General features: G+C 34.3%; 3 protein-coding genes across 7 annotated transcripts; 1 reads left to right on the top strand and 2 right to left on the bottom strand.

The window, feature by feature from the left end:
* Positions 286 to 6,930, bottom strand: LOC109710774 (protein MEI2-like 2). 4 transcript variants are annotated; one of them, XM_020233526.1, is made up of 12 exons: positions 6,771 to 6,930; positions 6,078 to 6,134; positions 5,424 to 5,992; positions 4,409 to 4,567; positions 4,208 to 4,324; positions 3,950 to 4,101; positions 3,058 to 3,149; positions 2,103 to 2,946; positions 1,930 to 2,014; positions 1,751 to 1,819; positions 1,130 to 1,309; positions 286 to 893 (listed from the first exon to the last, which is right to left on the bottom strand). In XM_020233526.1, exons 2-12 carry the CDS (start codon positions 6,121 to 6,123, stop codon positions 720 to 722), a joined length of 2,487 nt encoding a protein of 828 aa, XP_020089115.1. In that variant the 5' UTR covers positions 6,124 to 6,134; positions 6,771 to 6,930; the 3' UTR covers positions 286 to 719. The 4 variants fall into 4 exon arrangements, with proteins under 4 accessions (XP_020089115.1, XP_020089117.1, XP_020089118.1 ...); XM_020233528.1 differs by having other exon boundaries at positions 6,090 to 6,134; positions 6,771 to 6,929; XM_020233529.1 differs by lacking the exon at positions 6,771 to 6,930 and adding an exon at positions 6,380 to 6,476 and having other exon boundaries at positions 6,090 to 6,134.
* Positions 9,716 to 15,789, bottom strand: LOC109710773 (protein REDUCED WALL ACETYLATION 1-like). 2 transcript variants are annotated; one of them, XM_020233524.1, is made up of 16 exons: positions 15,412 to 15,789; positions 15,088 to 15,179; positions 14,404 to 14,541; positions 14,253 to 14,309; positions 14,095 to 14,167; positions 13,288 to 13,446; positions 12,456 to 12,605; positions 12,109 to 12,364; positions 11,888 to 12,009; positions 11,458 to 11,544; positions 11,280 to 11,368; positions 11,105 to 11,167; positions 10,934 to 10,990; positions 10,484 to 10,580; positions 10,242 to 10,400; positions 9,716 to 10,152 (listed from the first exon to the last, which is right to left on the bottom strand). In XM_020233524.1, exons 1-16 carry the CDS (start codon positions 15,442 to 15,444, stop codon positions 10,147 to 10,149), a joined length of 1,638 nt encoding a protein of 545 aa, XP_020089113.1. In that variant the 5' UTR covers positions 15,445 to 15,789; the 3' UTR covers positions 9,716 to 10,146. The 2 variants fall into 2 exon arrangements, with proteins under 2 accessions (XP_020089113.1, XP_020089114.1); XM_020233525.1 differs by lacking the exons at positions 15,088 to 15,179; positions 15,412 to 15,789 and having other exon boundaries at positions 14,409 to 14,541.
* Positions 21,750 to 25,313, top strand: LOC109709778. The gene is made up of 7 exons (XM_020232097.1): positions 21,750 to 21,777; positions 23,968 to 24,027; positions 24,229 to 24,291; positions 24,383 to 24,430; positions 24,552 to 24,611; positions 24,807 to 24,867; positions 24,976 to 25,313. Exons 2-7 carry the CDS (start codon positions 23,983 to 23,985, stop codon positions 25,014 to 25,016), a joined length of 318 nt encoding a protein of 105 aa, XP_020087686.1. The 5' UTR covers positions 21,750 to 21,777; positions 23,968 to 23,982; the 3' UTR covers positions 25,017 to 25,313.

Below are 27,095 nucleotides of genomic sequence, written 5' to 3'. Positions count from 1 at the left end.
CCTAGAATGCCTGTACCTTTCCATTTAATGATCTTGTTTCTGCAGTTTCACTGCAGTTACATCAGATAAAAAAACCATTCTACTAATGGTGGGCGACCATCCGCTCGTCTGTAATACCATGACCATCTGAGTAGGCAACGAGAAGATGGATGATGTTTACAAATCTTTTCCAAATCTCAGTAGATTCTGGCTGTTTTACTTGTGTAAACTGATGTCGAAATGAGAAAATCTACATGTCCGGACCACTTACAATACAGAAAGAAGAGTTTCTTCAAACCAAAAAAAGGAAAAAACACAGAATACTAGGTTTCAAATAAGTCAAGAAGGCCCATAGTTGATATCAATAATATGATGCCATTACTGTTCCTATTATACAATTCGAGAGGCATCTACCAGATTTGAATGATATTTACACCCTGTACAATTGTATGAGAGACAAACTCAACAAAAAAGGGAGAAACTTCACTAGAAGAAAAGGGAAAAGAAAAAGAAAATGACTGTGAGGACTGATAGCTGGATAGCAATCCACTTTTCCAGCAAACCAGCCTGAATTTGACTATACAATTTCGACCTTTGATGTTTACACCACTCGAAGATATGAACATTAGTCCATCCCTATCTGTACAAAAGAACTAGTATATTCACATGTTCCACCCACAGTTGTCCAATGTGCTCCGTGCATCCATTGCTCCAAAAGTGGGCACACCCCATTAGCGCTTTTACTCGGTTTTGTACACTTGATTACCTAATGAAGAGTCAGCATTATCCCAATCTTGTTTTGTGAATATTTTCTTCTCATCCAAGCTAACTCCAAGTGGGGAGCTTGTTTTTGGCTTCTCGATTGGATCTTGGTAAAGCATGCGGATGTTTATGCCGTTCGAAGGAAATGGTTCCTAAAAGGCTTCAATTTGTTAGTGACAGTATCTGTATTAAAACAGCAGAAAACATATAACTGTTTGAAACTTCTGTCAGAAGCTATAGTTGTGTAGTAGATGCAAGAAAAGCTAAAAGAGGAACATTGCACAGAGGACATCGATGTTTCATCGATAGTTCTGCTTCCTGATCTCGGTTGTAGGATGTAATGCATTTTGCACAGCAGCACGACTTAAAATATTATATTAAATTTTACCTGACTAACGTCCTCTGGTCCCTTAGAATGGAAGAGAATAGGACGGCAGCGGTTGTCTTCATTCATCAAGCTTGAATTCTGGAAGTGCGAAATAAGTGCAGCTCTACCCTGGATTCTCGCATATGCCAGGGAGACCACTTTCTCACTATTAAACTTCTCCCATTTCTTCCCATTGAATGCCTGTGCATGTATTACAAGTCTCATGAATTCTAGTTGATCTAGGCCATGCCTAATTTAGTCTTAATTCAAACATAGCTAAATTTTCCAGAAAATGAATAGATTGCAATTTACATCTTCGGCTTCCTTTCATTGCAAGGACTCTTAGGATTATAACTTGTGCTACAGTATTTTATAAAGCGTCGATCTACTGGTGCTTACTACATTTCCACACGTCAAACCGGCTTTGAGATCCACACACACACCAGCCTCAAGAGGCCATGCAATGCATATCAAAATACTGCTGATTGTATGCATGTGTATCTCAAAACTGAGCTGACATGCAAAAGCATCCGGTAGCATTCTAGGCCAACTCTTGGAAATTATATCTCGCTGGTACTACCGCATATCTAGTGGTAAAAAAAGGAAAAGACAGCATACGGATCAAAGATTCAAAATATGTACCTCACAGAAAGAGATCACATGCGCAGAAGACACCATATTTATGAATGCATAACCAACATTACACTTGTTCTGCGGATGTGGAACAAAATATTAGGTGCAGCTAAAATGCAAATGGAAGCTAAAATGCGAATGGAATGCATCAGTTTCAAGTTGAAAAAAAAAGCCAGAAGTTCGATTACCTTAAAATCAATAGGCAAGTAGAAAAAGTCATAAGTACCCGCGTGATATTCATCAATGACTGCTAAAAGCATCTTTGATGTATACCTAGAAACCCAGAGCAAGTTATCAGAATCAAATTCTCGTTTGGAATAAAATCAACATCATTTTACTATACGTGATGCTAAGAACATACTTGTTTGGAATATTTTTAATCATTAATGTAGTCCGAGTGTCTTCCCCACTAATAATTTTCTCCAAGTTAAGTTGACACATCTCCTTGATATCTGTTTGATTCTCAATGTTGTCTACGTGGTTGTTCCGGCCACGAGAAACAAAACCATCGGCAGCCATCGAACTTGGTCCAAGATAAGGAATAGTAGCCGAGTATGTCTGCCCACACCTCTGAGATGGGGTCATTCTAAAATTAGCTGCACTAAATATCCTGCTTAAAGAAATTGCAGGATTCGAATTGGTGCAAGGCCCCAAGTGGCTCTCAAGAGGAAAAACAGAGGGAGCTGATCCCACATGATGGTGACGGATCGGATAAGAACCCTGTATTTGTGCATGGTTATTGGGAAAGAATGAATTCCCCCTCCATGATGAAAAAGCATTTTGACTTCCCCACAGAAATTGTGGTCCACTCAACGTTCCAATACCTGGTGCACTCGAAGTTGAGGGACCATAAGATGGACTAGAGCTCGTAATTCTACCAACTTGGTCGACATGACTAGCCCTGGTGGCTTTTCCAATAGGTGCAATTTTAGGAGAGTTCGGTTTCAGGGATGGAGGCACAGAAGCCAACCCAGACAAATGGTTAGTGCCTATAGGGATTATTGCTACACCACTTGGAGACTTGCTGAGTACTCGTGGTAGATTGCTATCAGTTGGGAGAGAGTTTGATTTCAGGGGTGGAGGCGGAGAAGCTATCCCAGACAAATGGTTGGTGCCTATCAGATTTACTGCTCCACCACTTGGAGACTTACTGAGTTCTCGTAGTAGATTGCTACCTGCAGGGCTGCCGAATTGAGCCCAAGTACCTGCCATCAAGATGCACTCAGATCAGCATGCACCTAGTGTGCTGCAGAGATAGGGAATATGAACATGAACAGAAGATATGACACAGAGCAACAATATTATAGTAAGCATACCTGGAGGCGAGTTGAAAGCTGGCGAACCAACATGATGTCTGTAAGTTCTCATTTCATCTTGTTCGAATTCATTACTCAATTGCTGCATCAAGCTGGTTGAGAAAGTAGTTACAACTCGGCCACTTTTTTTTTTTTCTTGTTTCCACAGAAGTAAACAAACTTGATGAAACAAATCGTAATTAACTCCAGATTTCAAAGATTAATTAGATTCAAGGAAAAGAGGCAGCACATTGTAATAATGGAATTAAAACGAACAGCAAATACTATTCCACTCCCCGTAACATTGCCATGTGATATCACTCTAGACAGCTAAAATTAACAACTCTCAAATTCCAAAACTCAACTTAGACCAAGACAAACGCATCCTGCAGATTCATACATAGCCTGGTACATCTACTAGGAAATGAAGTCTTTCTTCTTTCCTTAAATCTTTTGGTCTTTTCTTTGTAGTTAAGAACTTAAGATATCAGGGGCTCCTTCCCTTGAAGTAACTTGCTGATGCACACGGTACAGGAGTTCAAAGTATACAGAAATCATCCCTACAAGCTAATAATGGGCCAGCAATAGTGAAAGACCTGGCTTTGACAATCAAAACCGTTTATTACACACGACCTGAATGAGCATAAACCTTTTTCATGACAACTACACACACACACACACATAGGATTTTCCAGTAGAGCGGTTGGAGACGGGAAAGGGTTGAGAAATTTAGGGAGGGGTGGAAAGATGCTGGAAAATGGAGACGGAAACCATGTAAGAGGAGACAGAAAGAGCTTCTCATGCATTGCATGTACAATTTAAATTATGCAAACAGGAAACAGAAAGGTGCTGGATTAAGTAGTTCTATAGTTCTTAACCACAGGAAAAAGGGTAAAAATTAAGCATTACATACTTTCGACGAGCTCCACCCGGACGACTGTGTTCCAACTTAATTTGTTTGCTACCTATCTGAGTCTTGTTCAATGATCGCAGAGCTGCTTCAGCATTTCTGACATCATAGAATTCGATAAATCTGTGGTGTCGTTTATTAGGCGTCTCTCTTATCTGAAACCAGAGGTGGAGAAGCAGAGACATAAATTGATTTGTTAATTTTTTTTGCAAATGAATATAACAAACCAAAGAATCTATGAAAAATAAAACAGCTAATTACCTCCTTTACTTCTCCATAAGCCCCGAAAATTTCACGAATTTCATCATTTGAAACTGATGGATCCAAATTAAAAATAACAAGAGTTCCTTGGTTGATATCTTTTTCCGATGGGTTATCCTGTGAGAAAAAGGGGACAGCAATTTACACGGAATATACTAGTAGTGATTATGGCTATACAATAAGAGAGATCTTCTTAGAGACCTTGGGGATTGAAAAATGAATATCAAGCTTTTTCCTCCTTAAAGGCTTATTTTGTAGCGCACGCATAGCATTTCGAGCAGATCGAATATCATAGTAAGAGATCATTACAAATCCTCTATGTTTGGTGGCAGTGTAAAGAGTCCGGATGTCCCCATATTCCTGTTAAGAGGAAAAAAAATTGTCATTTGTCAAACATCTATTATTTTCACAGCATCAATGCAAAATAAATCAACCAATGTTTATAAAGCTAGAATCTTCTCAAAATTTAACTAGGAAAACCGCAATGGGAGCACTAAATCCATAACACAAAAGCGAATTGAACTTTGTGATTTTCTAAAAGTAATGTTGCTGAACAGAGCAAAGAGCTGGGGAGATTGATTAGTCGAGCATTTCTGTTGAACAATCCACTATCAGATTTCCAACATTCTAATGCAGTCATTTTTGCCTTATCTAGTGCAGGCTGTACTGAAGCCTCTTAGTTATCCATCAAAGTTACAAACCAAATTGACTGTTAAGTTCGATAAGATCAAGCTAAAGTACCAAAGGGAGGTCATCTAAAATTCGTAGATGGAAATATCCTATAAACTTTTGACATTATTTATTATGCACAAGACAAACTTTTACTCACACAAGAACCTATATAAAATTTGTCATTGATGATCTATTGATCAAAAACCTTAACATGGAACCAGATATAAATGAGTACTTAATATTTAGTGCTACGGCAGCTTGATAATGAAGAAGTTAAGGCTATTCGCTTTATAGCTTATGAGACACTCCAATGATTAGATAAAGCACAAAATATTCGGACTACAAAGTTTATCTCACAATCACAAGATATGTATGTAAAGTTGAAAGTCCATTACAAGTTATTCAGAAGACAATCAACTAACAGGATGAAAACACTAATGAAGTGAGGCATGGCATGAATATCTAATTCGAAAATACACGGACACAATTGATGTTTCCTGAAGCAAAGGGGTAGCAAAGCAATACAAAGATTTGACATAATAACCTGAAACAGATCACGCAACTCCGAGTCTTCGACATTACTATTGATATTCCTAACAAACAAGGTTCTAGAAGGATGCTCCCCGTATGGATGTTCCCCGGCCACGGTTCCTACGCCGTTTGGAAAATTGTGCTGATTGGCCCCATTCCCTGCATAGCAATCTGCGATACTCGCCTTCGTCATACCAGCAGTTATGCCTTCTATAGGATCGGAGTCCAACTCCATGCCCCCTCCACTGCCGAAAACATCGTACTCATCCAACTCCTCCGCTTTCCTCGGCAATGTGATAGGTTCAAGACCATCCATGATGCCGGCTAGGAGATCTTCTTCATCATCAGGCAAAGAGTTCCCTACCTGTCGGATGTAAACATCATACATGCAGTCCCTTCCCTCCGTGTCGTGATCAAGCTTTTTCATGCTGGTGGAAGCATCATGCGGAAGAAGCGGCAGCGAGCTTGAGAAAAGGCTAGCATAAGTGGATGCATTCTTATTAGCATCGAATCCAGCCAGATTCCCCCATCTGCGGCTTCCATCCTTCTGATCAGCCTCTACAGGTAGATTACTCGAAACAACTGCAAAATTTTGAAAAAAAAATCACTTCTCAGATTCAGATGTAACTGAGCTGCGCTGCTGAGGAGGAAAAATCAAGGAACCTTCCTAGCAGTTTACCGGATCGACTCGGATTGTCCACGAAGCGTTCCATATCGTCAATCACTGCAGGTTTGAAGGAGAAATCGATTTACGTCGCCATACCAAACATTAAAAAAAAAAAAAAGAAAAAAGAAGAAGAAGAAAGCAATTCAAACTAATATTTTGTTGTGCATACTTCAGAGCCTATCATTCCATTCCTTAAACAAATGAAATAGAACGAAATACTACCAATCGAATGAGAAATTAGGAAAAACGAAGCAAATATTTGATGCTACAAAAGAAATAGGGCAATAGCACGAAAAGTAGACCATCAAGAGAAAATAATAATCTGGAAGAGTATTCCAGGAGCCAACCATCCTGACTCTTCCCCCAATTTCTCTCAGAAAAAAAGTATCTTAACACACAGCCTTCAGAAGCGCTTCTAATCAAAGCATTTTCTAATGATCTTCCAAATATCTATTTATTCTACCATAAACACGGATGGAGAAAGGAAACAGAAAAAAAAAAAAAAATAAAAAAAAAAAATAAAAACATCAATTACTTTGCCAAATAGATTTTTGAAATAGACAACATTAACTTTGAATTAATTCAAAATAGACCGCAAACCCAGAAAACAAAAGTACAAATTTTCTTGCACAAATTACAGCAAACAGCAATTTCCATCACCAACAACAATCTAATGAGTCTAAGAAAACTTACCAAATAAAGTTTCTTATTACGCATCAGGTGAGATCCTAAGAAATGCAGAGCTCTTCTTCTTCTTCTTCTTCTTTATTTTGTAATTTTTCTCTGCTATTTGAGGGGACTTAGAAAAGAGGAGGAGAAAGATGATTGGACGCAGAAGAACTAGTCGACAGCGACTGAGGAGAGAGAGAGAGAGAGAGAGAGAGAAGGGATATACCGTATACGGGAAGTGAAAATCCAATTCCACTTTTACATTTAATGAAATTGTCATATTGAGTTGAATACGATTATTTAATTATTAATTTTGTGTGGGTGTGATTGTTATTATATATTTTTTAAAAAATAATATGGCCCATGAGAGAGACAGCTATGTGGAAAGAGAAAATTTAAATATTTATGTATAGAAAATTTAAGGGACTGTTTTTTAGTTCTTAATTTAATAAAACAGGAGCGCCTATAAATTCATTCACCATACATCCAACCATTAAATTTTAATTTCTATATTTTTCTATTATAATAGTTTTTTAGGCTAAATTATAAAAAAATCCTTCTATAAATATTTTTTTTATTTTATTTTTGAATTTTAAAAATCTATATTTTGTTTTCTTAAAATTTTAGAAATATTTTCACAATGTACAATGTTAATAAATATACAAAATGACCAAATTATTTTTATTTCTTCTATAAAATATTTATTTTTTAATATATTTCTGTAATTTTAAAAAATATTTTTATCATAAATCATAAGAAATGAACGAAATAGTAATGAAATCACGACAGAGAAGGACTAAATGCAGCAAGTTGAAATGTTGAGGAGGGATAATATAGATTTTTGAAAGTTATAAAAAAAAAGTAAAAAGAAAATATTTATAAGAAATTTTTTTTGTAATTTAGCTAATTTTTTAATGGAGGTACACGGTTAAATAATAGCATAAAGTCAATGTAGCCATGTAGGCAATAGATTTTTTTTTTCTTAAGTCTAGCAAAAATACTAACAAATTTAAAACTCTAAATTATTTGAATCTAATCATTATTCAGATCTAATAAATCTGATCTGTTTTAGTAAAATATACTTCTTTTTTTTTTTTTAGGTACAAGCTAAATATCAGAATATTGTATCTTAACCAATTCAAAATAGAGCACATCTACTAGCGTATGGTATAATAAGAACCCGAATATTTAATTTAAAAGCTCAAGGAACAAAGTTTGAATTTGAAATGAAATCACTAATACAAACTTTGGTGGTTACATAACCTGAATTTGCTGAAATTTAATCAGCAATTCGCGTCCGTTGACACTACGGCGCTCACCTCGTCAGAGAATAAAGTGCTTGTAAATTCTATTCTGCGGGTGTAAGTAAAGATTATAGATAAAGCAATGATTTGAGGGTGTATGTTGTCAAACACATCATCAATTTTTCGCTGTAAAGATTGTTTCTTTGCTTTGAATATATGGCTTCAGATGAGCGCGACATGGCTGATCCTTAATTATAATAATAATATATATTCCGGATTAAGGCCATAGAATAATAAGATATGTTTTTCTCATTTTTTTTCATTTTTTTATTTTTTTTTGTGTTTTGAGGGGATGTTTTCAAAAGAATAGCAAGATGTGGCGGTTGGGGAACAAGTTAACACAGAGATAATTTAGTAATAGTTGTTATTTTGCTTATTTATATAGTTGAACAACAAATTATTTTATTGGCTAAATTACAGAAAATCTTCCTGTCAAAATCCGCTTTTTCACTTTTCATCCTGTCATTTAAAAATATACACTTTGTCCCCTTGTAAAATAAAAAATATGCACTTCATTCCCTACCGTTAGGGTTCCGTTATAACATTTTTTTATGCCAAAAATACCCCTCCGTCCCTCTTCCCTGTTACTTCGATGGCTTCCGGGATGGCGCCCTCGCCGGCCTCGCCCTCTTCCACGAGCTCAACTTCCTCTTCGACCGCCCCCTCGACGCCATCTTTCTCAACTCCAACCGCCTCCGCCGCCGCCACCCCATCCCCGCCAACCTCGGCAACTCCCCGGCCTCCATCGTCGTCCTCGCCCACAACAAACTCGGCGGCTACATCCCGCCCTCCATCGGCCGCATGGCCGACACTCTCAACGAGATTGTCCTCCTCGACGACGGCCTCGCCGCCTACGTCCCGCCCAAGGTCGGCCTCCTCCGCCGCGGATGAGGAGGATGAGGGAGAAGACGAAAATGGCGAAAGGCAAAATGGTCATTTTGTCGCACCGTATTCCTGTGAACATTTTTTATTTTACAAGAGGGCAAAGTGTAGGTTTTTAAATGACGGGGGGAAAGTGAAAAAGCGGGTTTTGACATAGGGGTTTCCCGTAATTTAGCCTATTTTATGCGTAGAATTTTTCTGTACAACAAACTTTGAGGTTGAGTCTGCAGCAGTACTTACGTTTATTTTTTTTTCTAAAATTTTTGGATAAGATAATGATACTTAAAAATAGAACTGCAATGAAATTGGGCAGAACGGGAACGAAGGGCCCTTTCTAGTTTTTGAGAGTTTTTATATTTCTCGTCTTCCTTCCATTCCAGGCAATTGAGAAACTTTCTACCCCGGTCCCCGTCCTCCTCCTGACTATCCTCTGCGGAAACCTTGCGGATCCTTAAAAAATATACTAAATTAATTTTTTATTCTATTTAATTTAATTTTAATTTTAATTTTAATTAGTCGAGATTTTACTTATTTATTAGGTTATTTTTTATTTATCATCAAATTTGTAAGTATGTTTTTATCTACATTATAGAGTGAAATAAAAATAAAAATCTAATTTCTATAAAATAAATAACAATTATAAAATCAATAAATTCCATTCTAATTCCAGGGACTAAAGTAAGCTAACCAAACAAGCCGTTATAGAGGAACAAGAGTTCTTTTAACTTTTTGGCGTGAAACAAAACATCACCTTACTAGCAGCTATTAAGGAGAGTGATGATATGACGCAAATTATTTTTCTTCTATTATTTTGAACCTCACTATAGAGATAAACCAAATCAGAACAAAATGAATGTTGCTAGTACAATAAATGTTTTAACAATGTTGAAGAAAAACAAAAAGAATGTAATCCAGGCCATTTACCCCACAAATATCTCAATGGTGGGTATGAAATGACCATATATATAAGAATTATGCCCCAGATTAATCTACATATACTATCAAAACCCTGACTCAACCATTTCAAACTTTTTCTTTCCTGAATATCTCTAAAAACATGGAGCCACATACAAAACAATTTCAGGTGTGACTATTATCCTTTCTCATCTTCCTTTACTATGCTTTGAAGCTGAGCTAAGACTATCAAGATTTTTCTAGATACAGCGAGCAGCGCTGTAAACCGATAAGTACGTAGTATATGCATGAATTTGCCGTCAAACCTGTCGAAGTATTCACATACATAAGTACGCTGAGAAAGCATAACTTCCTGTATGATGTACAAAAAAAAGGCATAGGAATTACATCATACCAATAGTCTTGGAATGTGTAGAAGAACCGCAGAAATGCAGTATATGCTCAGAGATAACATTACTCCCGCGATGAAATTTTGAAATAGTCGCTTGTTGTCCTTACTGGGTATGAAAGCTGTCTTTAGTGAATTTGTGAGCTCAAAAATCCTCAACGATATCTGCCACGAGAGCATTAACGTAAGAGAACATCCAAAACTGAGGTTTTCCATGGATTTGTGAAGAGCCAGGGAGGTCAACTTACAAAGACATATATCGTAGTTGTAAGCAGGAAATTGAGCAGTGGGTAATTTGGGATGAAACAAAGAAGCCACTTCGGCTGACCATTTGGCATGCCTGACCTGCAAAGTTTGCAAGAAAGAAAAAATATTATTTTGGTTGAATGAAGTTAAAGGTACTGGATGCGGTGATTTCGAGCAATATATTTTGCCAAGACAAATGAGCATCAGATTAAGCAGTAGTAGACTCTTTACAATACAAGCCTGCTAAACCTGTTGATAGATAATCGATTGAAATTATATTGAAAATGGATTTCAAAGTTTCAGTATGTCAATTTTTAGTTTGATACAATTGTATGGAGCTTTTTGAGTGAAAATAAAAAAGCAGCAGCTAAGGTAGCCATTGGAAACTACACAATAATAATGCCAAAAGATAAAAAGAAAAAAAAGGAAACTGCATCGAGTGTTGTCACTACCTTAACCAGATATGGATTTGAGATATATAAGTCTCCAATGTGATCTTGCCAAGCCACCTGGAAAAACAGTAGACCATCAGATACATCAGAATACAGATCAACTCAGCTTTACAATAGCTAACAGAGTGCAGATTACAGGAATATACTCAGAGAAGTAGGAAAAGAACTTACGCAAAAAGAGTTAGAGAGTAATTGCGCAACTGTTGCGTGAAATTCCGAAGACAAATATATACACTGAAATCCGTAGGAATTACAGGGACAGCATGAAAAGTTAATGAACAGTATTTATATAACATCTAACTGATGATAAAAGAAATTTCAAATCAATAAGAATTGAGATACACACGTAATGGGAATCCATGAAGTGTAAGGATGATATTTGTTGTAACTCAGCTTGTCCATCTTGTAAATGTATTCATACCACAGATAACCAACCTGTAAAGAAAAAGAAGTAATTACTAAAACACCACTGCTCAAAGATAGAGATGCTATGATGTAGCCAAGCACAGGATAATATAACTAACCGCTAAGGAAAGGGATACAATAATTGTCTTGATTGTGAGTCTCCGCTTGGGTTCTGATTCCTCTAATTTCTCCAACAATCTTTCAACCTGTAGTGAAGAAGAAATAATAATTGCTACTTAGAGAAAGTGAAACTCCAATCTGTGCTTAAACGGATTTGAATTTGTATGTTTTGCATCCTCATAGATGTCTATGTTCACTACGAAGATTCATAATAGATCAATATAAAGTAGGACAAGTCATGTTATCAAATTAAAAAAGAAAACAACAGCCAGACCCACCACTAAATTGAACTTGAAAACAATAAAATACTCAAAATATTGCGCCATGATCATGATACTTAAGCCTTTTGTCAGAAGACAGCAATGAAAAGAAAAATCAGTACTGTGTATATAATACATAACATGGAAGAGCCAGAGTCTGGGAAATTACATTTGGATGGTAGTACGCATATATCATCCCAATGATCCAGATATATCGATCAAGACCAGATCTAAAATGCCATTCATGTAAGAGAGGGAGATTTGTTTTCCTAGGATCAGGATCTTTGTACCCTGGAATGAACAAATGCAAGTTAAAATTTTCCATATGTGCCATAATTGAACTGCAAAAGAAACAGCAGAATACGGACAGAGAGGGTACTGAGTACTGACCGACAAGAGAAGTCAAGGGGCTCCATATAGTATCAAAAACTCCTGGTACTTCCCAAATCACAAACACCATCAAGAAGCAAAAGAGAATCTTGATGATCATCACTGATCTAATTTCATTATATTTATTAAAGATGCCGAGCGTTCCATATACCATAAGAGTGAATAGGGTATGCATGGGGCAGATATAGTAAAGCATGTAGTCATTGTTCAAAACGATGCAACAAAAAGCCACAAAGAAGTTGAGCCGCCACATCATCTGCAATTCATCAGACAATTTCACTAGAATATTCACATATACAAAAATAGTATCAAAGCCACAGCAGCTTTTGCAAAAAGAAGAATGGAACCTGGGCAAAGCGGGCAACACTAAAATCCTTGCGGATGTAATAATAAGAGAAGTTGCCAAATCCAGTCATCCAGACATAGGCAGCAATAAACACACGTATTGCGTTGTATATCTCTGCGGCAGCGAAGTAGTGGTACATTAGAAATAAGACCTGTAAGAGAAAAAAGGAAGCAAAAATGTTACAAGTTGCCCAAAAGAGACAGGACGCATTGTAACATTCAATAAGAAAAGTCAGCTATAGGAATCTGCACGAATCATAAACTCACAAAACAAATGAGCATCATTAATATGGCTCTCATATCTAATTTAATTATAACTATTGATCATAATCACAAATAGCATGATATGTGAACACCAGTAATGAAAAAAAATCTATAATAATGGAACATAAGAAGCAGAGACAGAAAAATTTACAAAGAATATTCAAATAATATATGGAACTTTGTTTATTTTTACTGTTTCATTAGTTTATTGTTTGACATAATATTTGAAGTTAGCACATCTAGCTAATTTGTCATGAAAAATGTTTGCATTTGTATTAATGTTTAATTAGATAAAAATATTAAGACGAGATGCATAAGACAGGTTGTCCACAAACGATAATGCTTGGTTACAGGCAATGACTTTAGATCACATTCTACTGTTTCTTTGGTTGAAACAGTTAGGACTAGTGAATCTAACATCTTTAGCTAATTAATCACATAAGGAGTCAATGAATCGAATACCACCATGTAAAAGCACTAGCTAAGAAAGTAGAAACCTATGGTGATATTACCCTTTACATGCTTTAATCTTCATAAAGATGGTACTAAATTAAATTACAAACTACTAACCTGCATCCACCCTTTCCACTCCTCGGTTTGATGACGATTCAGATAAAGCAAGGCTTTCCCAGAGAAAACAGACTTATCATGATGCTTCTTCAAAGAAGTCAAGGCTGAAGCTATGATAAGAAGGATGTAGAGAAATAGAAAGAGGTCCCGACTGTAATTCTGTCAAAGTTAAGTCGCGTATCAAGAAATCTTCTAAGAATTAAATATAGTACGTAAAAATGATTTGACAACAGATCTTAAAAGAAAATTTTCTAGAACATACAAGATCACAGTTGATAGAAGGATGCACACAAAACTGATACTTGCTGTGAAGGGCTTTAAGTGAAGCAAAATGTTAAAAATGTAGATGAAAAGCAACAAATTCCTATAGTAAATAGGTGACATCATATGATTACCAAATGCAGAATGTTTCAAACGATTGTAGATAGAGTTGGAGCATTTGTATAAAACTAGAAAACACTCTGTACGAGGATAAACTGAACAGCTTCTTTTGGTTGGTTTTATCAGATCAACTTGTGTGTTTTCTTTCTTGTCAACATGCAAGTACCTTACTATTTAAAAGAGATGTAAATAAGCAACGCTGCCTTTTAATTACGCACCCATTATAATATGCATACAGAGTGTTACTTTAGTGTGTTATCAAGCCTTTGTCAACACAGAGCATAAAGATATATCAATAGTACTATCAATAATAAGTTTTGCGGATATCATGAGTTTGCATTAAAGCTACGCACTTATCTACAGCAAACAATCAAATCAATCACTCTAATGAACTGTACTATAGAAAATAATTCAGAGAATAATCACCTTTTTAGATTCTGCAAAAAGATTTGTGCGATCACATAGATAGAAGTAAATGAGGATTGCCCCAAATTCCGACCTGGATGGCGTTTGAAATTTAGTGCAGTAAGACAAAAACTATATTGTTGAAAACTTCAGTTAGCATACAAATTGAAGAACCTTACATTGCTCTTAGTAATGCACGATTTTCAAGTAAAAATGCCTCGTCCCTTCTTAGGAACCTGCACCACACGCAAATGCCGAAGTAAATAACTATCGGGAACAAAGAGAAGTTGCTCTTCTTACTTGATGTCTCTCTCTCTTATTTGATATAACCTTACTAAATTTGATCGGACAGATCCGTTCTGAAACTTCACAGATGCTGGTTTTGCTAGCCCACCTTCAAGCAAAACAGCCCTCTCATCCTCCTTGGTGGCCTCTTTCCCTAGCTCCACCAGGTTTGAATCTGAACGACTGTACAAAAAGTCAAAGCTAATGAAGAGGTAGAGAAAACCATTTGCAAAAAATAGTCATTGTCCTACGGCGAGCGTCGGCATAGTAGTATTTCTATCGGAAAAGGAAAAATGAAGAGAGTGAATCACAACTCCATTGTCTCTCAGTTTCTGATCCTGTCCACAGCCAAAATAAACTTAAGCCTAAATTGTCAGTAACTCGATTAATCTCCAAGTAATATGATCAACTATATGATCTTAACCTCCTCCCACTAAGTGGATATAGTGAAGCTAAACATCTTTGTCCTCGGGAACTTCTAGCCAAGCAGTTACAGCATCGAAAACCATGTACTACAGCGAGAGACTATCGCATTTCATTGATGTAATGATTATGCAAAAAAAACACACCTCCTAAGACATTTGAATTTACAAAACAAGAAATCGTAGAAAACAAAAAATGTTTTCTTTCCACACACTTTAATTGCCCAAGAAATAGTAATTCAACAACCAAAGAGTGCAAAAGAAATGATGAAAATTCATCACATCAATTTAGTACTAAGGATCTTACACTTTCGAAGGAGAGGAGGATTTCTTGTACTCCAGTATCTCTGAATATACCCATGCTATAAATATGGGAGCGAAACCAAGCAAGAAAGAAACCTGCAGTCATAGCAAAGAAAATTCGTGAGAGACAACGAACTGTACATACATACATACACCCACCCAATATTAAATAATACCGTATCAAATATAGATCTTATTGTGGAGTAAAGTTAAAAATCTACGGGAGAAACGCAGCATTTATAACCATTCAAAATGATCTTTTCAGATTCATCACACAACACAACTCATAAGATTTCTGTATGAAAACATAAATAGATTGATAGCGCACCTGCCCAGGAGTCCAAGGGCCAGATTCTACCATCTTCGCGGCCAATTTTTTTCTTTTTCTTTGTTTCCCGATCAGAGTATTGGTTGGATCATAAAAGCCACAAAATTAATCTGATGAGATCTGACCGGATCCGACCGGATCAGATCTCGTCCTGCTGTACGTCTTCTCCTCTCGTGAAAACCAAGAAGACGAATTAGATAATCTTCGGGGCTGGTGAATAATGTAGGAGGATTGGAATGTTTTGTGCTCCGCCTTAAAATGCGAATCGAGGTGTTGGTGGTGACGATGGTGGGATTTGGAGCAGATCTGAAGCAAGCGGGGAGGGGGTGGGAGAGATGTCGGAGGCTGAGTTGTTGTTTAGAGAGAAAGAGAGAGACAGAGAAGGGGGGAGGTTGGGTATTGATGGTGTTTTGCTCGGGTCCACACTCCACGAGGCGTGAGATTGAAAAATAAAAAAAAAAAAAAAAAAAAAAAAAAAAAATTTTTTTTTTTTTTTTTTTTCAGAGGGTAGTCTCATTATAGTTGGAAATGATTGTGCAATTATTATTATTGTTATTATTAAGTTGCTAGAATTGATCAAACATGGCGGGTAGGAAGTCCATCCCTGCAGATGTATGTACGGTCTACGCTACGGCTCAATTAATGACTAATAGCAAATAGAGCACTTAACTTAATCTGCGTCCTGAGATCTGTTTAAAAAAGTTTTTTATAAAAAAATATTATTTTAAGAATTAGAGTTGCAGAGATAAAATGAAATTTTACGACATCGATACTGTTCAGGTTTAGATTTTCGCATTTTAGCAATATGGACATTCAAAAAACTTTGCTACAAACATCTTATTGATTGGTTGCTGTAAGTTTTTAATATACAAATTTAATTAAAAATAATTAGAAGTTGAAGAGGTCATAGTGGAAACAAAATAAAAGTATCTAGGAGGTTAATTTTGAGGAGTTCGTAATCAAGATAAAATTAGTTAGGAGATTTATTTCCAAATACTCTATAGTTGACAGGCTTTTAATACATTCTTACCTGAATTTCAATATTTTCTACAATTAATATTTTAAGCGGAGGAACTTTATTATTATACTAACTGGTTAAAGTTTACTAGATAGTGCTGTTGTATTCTGACTAGAGTATGAGATTCAGTAGATCCTTGAGGACTAGAACATTCTATAAAGAGTGTTTTTTCTTGTAATGACATTTCCTGCAAATATTACTGCACTCTTGCAAAATAATTTCTCAAAATAGTTATTTTAATTTTCATAAAATTAAAGAAGACAGTTTGAGAATGTAAATAGTTGTACACATAATATTGATTTAGAAAGATCTATGTGAGATATGATTCAGATGAAGATACCACAAGGATTGATCGAAATCAGAGCAAACAAATTCGTTTATTTCATTTACAAATAAATTTGGCTGGAAATGCAAATCAACTAAGATTCGAATTCGAAACATCAGGTATCAACCATTAAGCTCTTTGCCATGCCACTTGCGCTAGGGACTAGTTAAACAAATTATTATGACTTTACGGAGGTCATATCGGTCTTACCCGAACTCCAATTGAGGCGATTTATTTTCTCAAGCAGCATATTAATACACTACTGATGCTCACTAGAAGGTTACACTCCACTTGAATGCTGTTTAGATCTTCAAATTCGACAATCAAAGTAGAACTTTCTATTATAAAATCTTTGATTACGGATATCTTGTTATCTCTTATAAATTTGATTTTGAATCTACTGTTGAATTTTATGTACTTGTAAAGTTTATGTACCAAAAGAAAGAATTTATAAGCATACAACATATCCAAGTTAGATTAAGCGTGACGCCCCAAACTTCTAAGGGGCCATCCATTCTAGGACTCTCTAGTTCTAGTATATTTAACTCTTATAACAATTTTTAGCTAATTACCGTCCAAAATATTATAGCCGTATCAAGAGTTTTAGTCTTATATATCTTATATATAAGATTATCTTGGTTCTCACATGCTCCCTACTTTAAATCCTAACGAGTATATATATATATATATATAAAATATATAATAAGGCTAAAACTCTTAATCGACTATAATATTTTGGACGATAGTTAGATCCAAAAGGTTAAGAGAGCTAAGCGTGCTAAGATTAGAGTAGTCCTAAGATAGATGACTTCTGAGAAGTTGAACGTCACAGTTGGTATCAGAGCAAATTACCAGCCGAAAGTGTGAGATAACTTTCGCCTGAGCCAAATTATATAATAGGGGAGGTGAGATTCTTATACCAATAATTGTTGTGGGTAGAACTCGATTTTCCTACAAAGTCAGTTAACACTATATTATGGGTTTTCGATTCTTGTTTCTATCTAACAAAAGTCGACTCCCAGTGACGGGACGTCTCCTCTTACTTTTCTTTCTAGTTTAGAATTAATAAAGTTCCATTAGTTAGGTTTTCTAGCAACTACGACTTTCTTGAAGATGTGGCTTCGCTTTCTTGTCCTTCCTACAAAAATGTTCGATTACTGTCTTTGTCAAAATTACCAACTATAGTGACTTTTGTGCTTTGTTTATATGCTAAATTGTGTCTTTATTCAAAATATTGCTAACTAAAGGAAAAAAAAAAGGCTTTTTTGTTGGGCATTTAAGCTCGAAATCTCTTGATATTGAACACCGTCAAAATAGGTAAAACATCTATTGATGTACATTAATGTCACATGTTACAGGTATGCAACACTGTCGCGCGCACACACACACTACCATATTGGTAAACATAGTTTCAATTCAAATGAAATAAGAGTGAATTAGGAGAATAGCTATTTAAGGGTAAATTCCATATATGCCTCCACAAAGCAATAAAATTTCACATTTATGCCTAACAAAGTTTTAGTTATGAAATATATATACCCCTCCAAAGTAGCATAGTTTGCAAATAGATTCTTTTTTGTTAATTGGCCGGTTAAAGTTGACATTTGGTTAACAATATAACTATTTTATCCTTAAATAAATATATTTTTTTGTTATATTTAATAATATTTATTATTTTAAATATTTGTATTCTAACTTTCGTGTCATTCTCCGAGAACTTTAAGCTATAAATTCTAAAAAAAAAATAAAAAACTTATTTTTATAAAGGCATACTAATTTAAACGGTAAAAATTTAATGGTCAACTAATCATTCTCTAGGGATGAATTTGCATTGTGAAGGTTAAAAGGATGTATTTGATAATTAAAACCTTATAGAAATGCAGTAAAATTTTATTATAATAAATAAACAATTTTATCATTTTGTAAGGGCACATATGTAATTATCCAAATATGAGGAAATTATTTGCTATATTCATTTTTTAGAAATGAACTTACCTATAAATATAAAGCAATTAAGATTTCAAATTAGATACCTATTGTTCTTAGAGCAAGTGGCAAAAGGCTTGATGGTTGGTACCCAAGACCCAAGTTCGAATCCAAGTTGATTCATATTTTCAGCTAAGTTTATTTTTAAATTAAATAAATGAAGCAAATTTATTTTTAAATGAAATAAATGAAGCAGGTAGCGTGCTACTTATCTCTAAAAAAAAAAAAAGAAAAAGAAAAAGATTTCAAACTAGTTGTGGATTGTAATTATTTGAATGGCTAAAGATATGTGTACTGAATTCAAAATAATATATTGTAGCTTAGTTAATTTTTTACAAAAACCCATTTGAAGTTCATAGAGTCCTACCAAATGCTACCCTTTCTTTGCGCCACTAATTATGCCCACATTATTGACAACAAAATGTTGTCGCCATCCCACGATCCACTTCAGTGGAAAACTCTCCAACGCCATCTTATTGGAAAGCTCATGATTCAATATCATGTATTAATTTTACTTCCGTCCAATAATTTATTAGATATATTCTAATATTAAATAAAATAATTTTGAATTTTTTTAAAAAAATTATAATTTTTGAATCAAAATAAAAATAATAGATGATGATAAATTACGACTTCTTGAGAATCGTTGAAAAGCACCTCACTCGTGATGGACCACTTGGCCTCAAGTGAGGGCCGTCTCATAGATCCAAAATTAATGGAATTTTCACTGCATAAATTTTGTCCCTTCACTTGGTTTAGAGAAATTAATATTTTCTTGTTTGAATTAAAAAACTAAAGGAGCAAAGAAAATAAAATAAAATTTTGAAAAAAAATGATATTCCTTAATACTCAATTTTCGTCTCTTTGAAAAGAATTATTTTCTATTTTTAACAAAACTTTATTAATTTTTTGTATCTTTACTTTTCTCTATTTTGAGACAAATCAAGTGTTAAAATGCCTTAATTTTTTTTTTTATTTTTCCACAATTATTGAGAGAGTTTTACGTACATAAAGAAGTTCAATAAAGGATTAATGCTAAAGTACACCTATCCTATAGTTGCAGGTCGTTTGGTTTGTTAAGAACTAATATATTTTTATTAATAAACTACTGTTGATTTCCATCAAGTATATAAATAAGAAGCCGTTTCTTTAGGTACCGTTTGGTTCGGGTATAAACAAGAACTAGCTATTACAGGGATAGGTATATGTATGGGGATAAAAAAAATAGCGTTTGGATGAAAATTGGGTTGTTCCCGAGGATAAGAAAAATATTAGGAAATTTTATATAGAAAATGGAGGTGTTGGTGGGGATAACCGAGAACTACTATTCTCGGATAAAAAATTAGCGTTTGGGTATAAAGAGGGGGATAAGGACCTATCCCTATCCCTATTCCCAAACCAAACAGTGCCTTAAGGTTTACTAGATTTCAATAGTTCTTCATATTTGCTATTGAAAAGATTCAAATTGTTATCATTCAACTCAAGTTGGATAATAGTAAAAAATATTAGTAAGATAGTGAAATTATTGTAAATTGTTAAGCGGCAGAAATGCTAGATTATTATTGAGTCGGAGATATTCTCATTATGATAGAAATTACTAGTAGTCTATTGATAAGAATATCTATTTCTTAGCAACCTCCTAATTTAAGTGGCTTCATAAATTAGTCACAAAATTATCATGTGATGCAATAATTTTGAAATATTACAAATCTTGAATCAAACGTCCCCCTAAGAATACCTTTTGAGCTATGAAAATTTAGTATTTTCTATAATGTAAGAATCTACGATGATTTTATTATTTTACTAATACTTTTTATAATTACTTAACTTGAGTTGGATGATAATAATTTGAATATTTTCAATAGAAAATATAAAGAATTACTGAAATGTTACAAATTATGAATCAAACGGGCTCTTAAGTTACATTTTAGTCAAAGGTTGTAATCTACTCACTTATCATATCAATAATATTTTCTAACATTAAAAATCTAAAATAGTTATATAAATTATAAATTTTTGGATGCAAGAGACATATACACGGCCACACAGGTAGCATTTTCATGAAATAAACAAAGAATTAAAAACATACATAATTTATATCAACAATAGATCATTTTGAATGGTGTACCAAGTTTTAAAAATTTTAATTTACTATCCAATCTTTTAATTTTTTTTATTGAAGTAGGACAAAGATATTTTAACTTAAAAATTTAAACTATTTATTTATTTTAATGAATTTATAGTTACGAGAATTGTATGAATTAAGTATACTAATTAAATCTGTAAAAATAAAAGACGCATTCTAATTTTAAAATCAAAATACTATTAATTAATTTACATCAAATAAATTTTTAAAAATTAAATAATAAAATTAAAATTTTGAAAATTTAGGGATACAATTCAAAAAATGGTGAATAATCCATATATATTTGCACGTTTTATTATTATTATCATTATTATTATTATATATAATAACATAAAAAAGGACAAATTTCAAATAACATCTATGTTGTTTCGTACCTTTTCACTTTAGTATCATATAGTTTAAAGTGTATTAATTTAGTATTCTGTGGTTTTTTTTTTCTTTTCGTCAAATCAATGACAAAATTAAAAATAAAAGATATTAAAGTGAATATTCGATAAACCTAGGTAGAGGTATCTGAAGTCTTTCTGTATATAATTTAACAAAATATTAATAAAGAAACTAACAAAAAGAGAAAAATAAAATTACATAGTATTAAATAAATATATTTTAAAATATAAAATACTAAAGTGAGAAAATGATATTTGAAGTTTATAAAAAAAAAAAAAAGAAAAAAAGAAAAAAAGAAAAGTGCTTGAAGTTCACTCAATCTTCTTTTCCGCGTCCCTCGGTTCGTCCCTTCCGTCCACGCCTGCAGAACATTAAAATAAATAAATAAATAAATAAAAATAAGGAGGAGGAGTTCGGATTTCTGCCCTTGAACTTTTCAGTTCTCACCTTGTTTTCTCAAAAAGGTAGATCTATCTCCTACTCTTTCAGTTTGGGCATGTAGTGGTAAGAAGTTTGATTACTATGTTGGTTCCTATGTGATCTTAGATCTACTTGTTAAATTTTTGCTTTTCAAATCATTAATATGTTTTCCTCCTTTTTCCAAGCTTAGCATAGATCTGTGATCTAGTTGTTCTGATCAGTGAATGTTTTGTTTCTGCAATTTTACATGTTCTCATACTTTTAACACCACGGAGGTTAAGATGGTTTAAAGTATTACATAACTGAAGATTCACAACCTAATTTCTCTTGGAATAGAACATGTTGGACCTGGAACTATAGCAGTTTACTTGAATTTTTGCCTTGTTAAAGGCACAAACGCAACTCGAAGGGTAGGGAAGATCCTGTTTCCTTTGTGCATGTCTTTTTTGCATCTCAATTTTTTTTTTTTTTATTGGCCATTTAAGCCACAAAATTTCTGGCCAATGGAGATGTGGTTAATGAAGGATTTATCTCTAAGAACTCTCGGTGTTACCGCTGTTGAAAATTCATTGCGAGTTTCCCGCCGGGATTTTCTGTGATCTGCTTGATTAGGAAACTTTTCAGTTCTCACCTTTGCACTTTGGAACATTTCGAAACTGACTCAATACCTATGCTTCGTCTGTAACATTGTAGAGTTACAGTTTAAGGGTTCCTTACCTTTGGCAGTTGTAGAGGTTACTCATATCCTTTGTTTATTCTTCGGTGGTAAAGCGTGAAGAGTTTAGGAGTATTGTTACATATTGATTCCTGTAGAATAATTTATACCATGCAAGATCATGCATGTCTTAATTTGTTTATTTCGATAATCATTGCTAACCAAGGCAAGGAACTAGTGGATCTCCTGTAGCTGTAACGAAATGTGAATATGAAAGATAAGTATGTTGATGTTGAACTTCTGGTGCACTTGCCCTATACAAATATTTGTAACTAGCAATAATTTTGATCTTTTGACTCTTTTTTTTTCCCCCTTACTAGAATCACAATTTGTGAATAATGCGTGCTTATAAATAGTGTGACGCCCCAACTTCCCAAGGGGATACCCATCTTAGGACTGCTCCCATCTTAGCACGCTTAACTCTCTTAACCTTTTGGGCCTAACCACCACCCAAAATTTTTAACCCGCGTTAAGAGTATTAGCCCTATTATATCATATATATAGAATTGCCTGGGATCTCACAAATAGATTAATAATTGCAAAATTCTTGTACATCTTATCTATGTAGTGAATCTAATGATTTAGCTTTCTAAAGGTAGTGATGAACATGACCCTATATTGAGTTCTTCATTGCCTGCAAAGTACTTGTAGCTTTTGTGTAGTTTTCTCAAAAGATACTCATGAACACTAACCTATATTGAGCTATTTATTGGCTGCAAATTTGTTGTATCTAAACTATGTGCATATAAAGAGGTTATTCCTGAAACCTAACCTGTTAAGAATGTTATTGTCCTTTTATATTCAGTCATTAAAAATAGGGTTAATTACACATTTACCTCCGCTGAAACTATGGTGAAGTTTCATTTTGGCCGCCAAACTTCAGTTGTTGTTTCAGTTTAGAATTGAACTTTAATTTCTGCTTCAATTAGGTCTCTCCGTCAAACTTAAATTTCATTGTCCTAGTGAAGGGCAGATGTGGTTGTCAGCTGATTTGGCTGCTATTTCATCTCAAGAGTTATTATTCAATAACCACATCATCTCTAAGAAGTGGTATGTTAGCTAAATCAGCATCCGCATCACCTCCAAGAGATGAATTAGCAGCCATGTCATATCCATGAGATGACGTTGTAAATGATTCAGCTACCATTCTGTCATCTTGTTAGGAAAACAATATGGCGTTTAATGAAGCGACCTGATTGACATAGAAATGGAAGCTTAGTGCACAGATGGAACGAAATTAATTCGGTCACCTGAATGAAAATTCATCATGAGTTTACTGATTGATGTTTTAATTTATTGAACAGCTTATATTGGGAGTTGCTTCGTGAAGTTTTAAAATTTCTACTAACCTTATCCTTTTCACTCAAAACACAAAATAATTTGTTTATAATTTCTGTCCTACTCCTAAATGATCCTATTTGACTCCTGGATTCTGCAAATTGGGTGACTATGGTGTATTTGTTAGGATTCATCGAAATGAACAAACTAAATAACTGTTGTAGTTCATAATCATCATGTTGGACATAAAGAGCACTGACACCAATGACCACATTTCTCAGGAAGGTACTGAAACTATGGATCAAAGCGGAGAGAATTCCATGCCTTCATCTCAAGCCGAGGTTATACTTTTCTCTTTTTTCCATAATATTGCTTTTTATCTTACATCAAATAAAGTTGCCTATTTTTCCATTGAATGGTTAGTCCGAGCCCTCTTTTGTTGGTCAAACATATGGTAAACTTGTATACAATGCTATAGAATGTTTAAAGGTGGAGCAAAAATTGTCTGTGGGAAAACCAGACTTATCATATTCCTTTCACAGGAAGCAGTAATCAAGAAAAAGTATGGAGGAATTTTACCAAAGAAACCACCACTTTTATCCAAGGTAAATGATCTTCAACATACTTCGCTCTCCAACCATCAATAATGTAGTTTCTTCTCCTCTTTTTGCCCATAATGATTTAATTTGCTTCCAGGATCATGAACGTGCTTACTTTGATTCTGCTGATTGGGCTCTTGGGAAGGTAATTACCTTAATAATTTTACTTTCTTTTATCAGTTGTTATCTTGCGGGCTGTGAAATTTGAGCTAGTACGCAAGATATAAAATCTCATTGTTGTTGTTGTCGTTGTTGTTGCGTGACAGCAAGGTGCACCTGCTGAGAAGCCCAAGGGACCGCTAGAAGCACTGAGGCCAAAACTGCAGGTATCACATTTTGTTTAATCTGCAATAATTTTTTTAAGGATCGGAATCTACATGTGTCTACGTGTGTCTACGAGTGCGTGTGTGCTTCCTCAGGTTTACTCATGGTGCCTTTTAGAAGCATATGTTCATCAGCTTGATGTTCTTCACTTAAACCTAAGAAACATATTTTCGTGATTTTGTTATTGTTTTTTTCAGCCCACGCCGCACCAGCAAGTTCGATCAAGACGGTCAATTTACACATCTTCCGATACTGATGGTACAATAGCTAATAGAATCCCTCATTTTTTCCTGTGCCTTATCTTATTTCTGTCTTCCTTTTGTCTTCAAGTAATCAATCTTGCTTAATGTCATCGTGTATCTACAGATGGAAGCAATGCTGCTGCAGACGAGATGAACACGAGTTGAGCAAGATTGTCGAATGTCTCTCCCATGGAAACCCTTTTCACCCTGCAAACTTTAGCTTGTTGTTGCAATTAATGAGTCCGTATTTCTATGCTCACATGAATAAGCAAAAGAGATGTTTGTTCGGATTGCTTACTAGTCGCTGCAATTTAGCTGCTGTTTAGATTTTCATCACTAGAACTCCAGGTGGCAATTTTTTATGATTTAAAACGATTATCTGACATATAATGTGTGTTAAACTTGTTGGCTCAGATTCCTACTTTTTTCTCAAATTGGTATTGATTACATGTTGCTGGTAAATCCTTTTATAGCAGAAATAGTTTGTAGCAATGTTTTGATGTATTAATTGAAATCACTGTCACGTATCTTCTTTTGCCAAAAAAAATCAATTCGGGACAAGATAACTGGTGTCATATGTTGACAGTGGATGATGCAGGGGAGGGATTGCAATACTGAGAATCATATTTTTTGGCTCCAAGAAGCTTAATAAAGCCTATATTAATATCTATTGATGTGGATCGCTAATTCACAGGCTCTTTAATCAATTTTGAGTAGTTCGAAGACCTAATTACTCTATCTTTTATCTTTTCCATATGGGATGCTCTTGGTGTGTTTGCTTGTTAGTATTCTGAATTATTTTAAGCGCATCTCGAACGTGGCGATAATTGAGTTCTTTTGCTAATTATTTTTCATAAGAGACATCACTAATTTTATTTTATCTTTCTTCAAGGCGCTGTAAATTTAAGAAAACCAAAATTCCTTTCACATATTCTTTCTCCGTCCCTTATCATCCTCTTCACTTTGGTGAATATTAGTATTTATTAGATGCATGAACTTGGGCCATCTTAAGCGCCTAAATAATCACCATTACAATAAGAATCCAACATTAATTAATAGTTACGCCTTTATCTTTTCTATGTTCTAGCTGCAAGATTCTTATTCGTCATACAATACCCTTTTTTTTTTACTTAATTGATTTATTTTTATTTCTTTTGGAGGACCAGCTATGCAATTATGCACTCTTTCGACCTAATCAAGCTTAAGATTTGAATAGTGTTTTAAGATCACCAACCATAATGTGGACACTTGATTTGAAAGATTAGTTGGCACGTTGATCAGGTTGATTCTCATGTAATTGGAAGGTGCGGTATCTTATTGCGGTAGATGAAACAAACTTATCAGTTGGCGTAAGAGGCAATACAATTAATTAACTTCATTAAGCACACTTATATACAGTATTACTTACTAGGGGAATTATCAATAATGAGAGAGCGAGAGAGAGATGTAATATCGACAGAGCCACTTTAACGGTAATAAAATAAAATAAAATAAAATTTAGGGTAAGCTTCAATTCGCATTTTATGTGATTTAGCTCATTTTTATTATCTTGTAATTCAAAAAGTTGTACTTAACTATTCTATTATTTAGCTTATTTTTACTCAGTCACCCAGTGATTCAAAAACTTACACTTAATTATTCTGTAGTTATTAAAAAATTTATTTTACTATTCTATTTAATAATAGTTTTCTTTAGTAATAATAAAGATAAAATTACATGATACTTAAATAACTTTTTGAACCACAAAATGATAAAGTGAAAATAAGTTAAATTGTAGAGCAACAAATTCAAGTTTATTGTAAAATTTATTGAAATTGGGCAGCATAAAACGACCAGATTCCACCGACCTATCAATTAATATTAAAATCGATCTTGTTAATAATAAAGCAATAATAGAAAGATTAACCTCCCAATTAGTGCTTTAATTCCAAAGGAATTTATGAGAAAATTTATGACGATATCCTTTCATCATTCTAACATAAGATAGATTAAATTGGGCAAAAATTTTATGGGCGTAGTACCCAAACTAATTAGTTTGGGGACTATGCAGATTAGCGCCACGTGACCTATCCAACAGCCAGAAATGGAAAGAAAAAATAAAAACTCCTATGTTTTTAGAGAGAGAGAGAAAAGACCACTGAAAAAGGCACCCGTCGGATTGACCACGTGGCGTCAATTCGCATAATTTCTAAACTAATTAATTCGCCCATAAAATTTTTGTCCAATTAAAACACTACAAAAAAA

Source organism: Ananas comosus, linkage group 5, assembly GCF_001540865.1.
Source record: "Ananas comosus cultivar F153 linkage group 5, ASM154086v1, whole genome shotgun sequence".
NCBI classification, from domain to species: Eukaryota; Viridiplantae; Streptophyta; class Magnoliopsida; order Poales; family Bromeliaceae; genus Ananas; species Ananas comosus.
The sequence above is the reverse complement of the archived record's forward strand: the minus strand, read 5'-3'. Positions and strand labels throughout refer to the sequence as shown.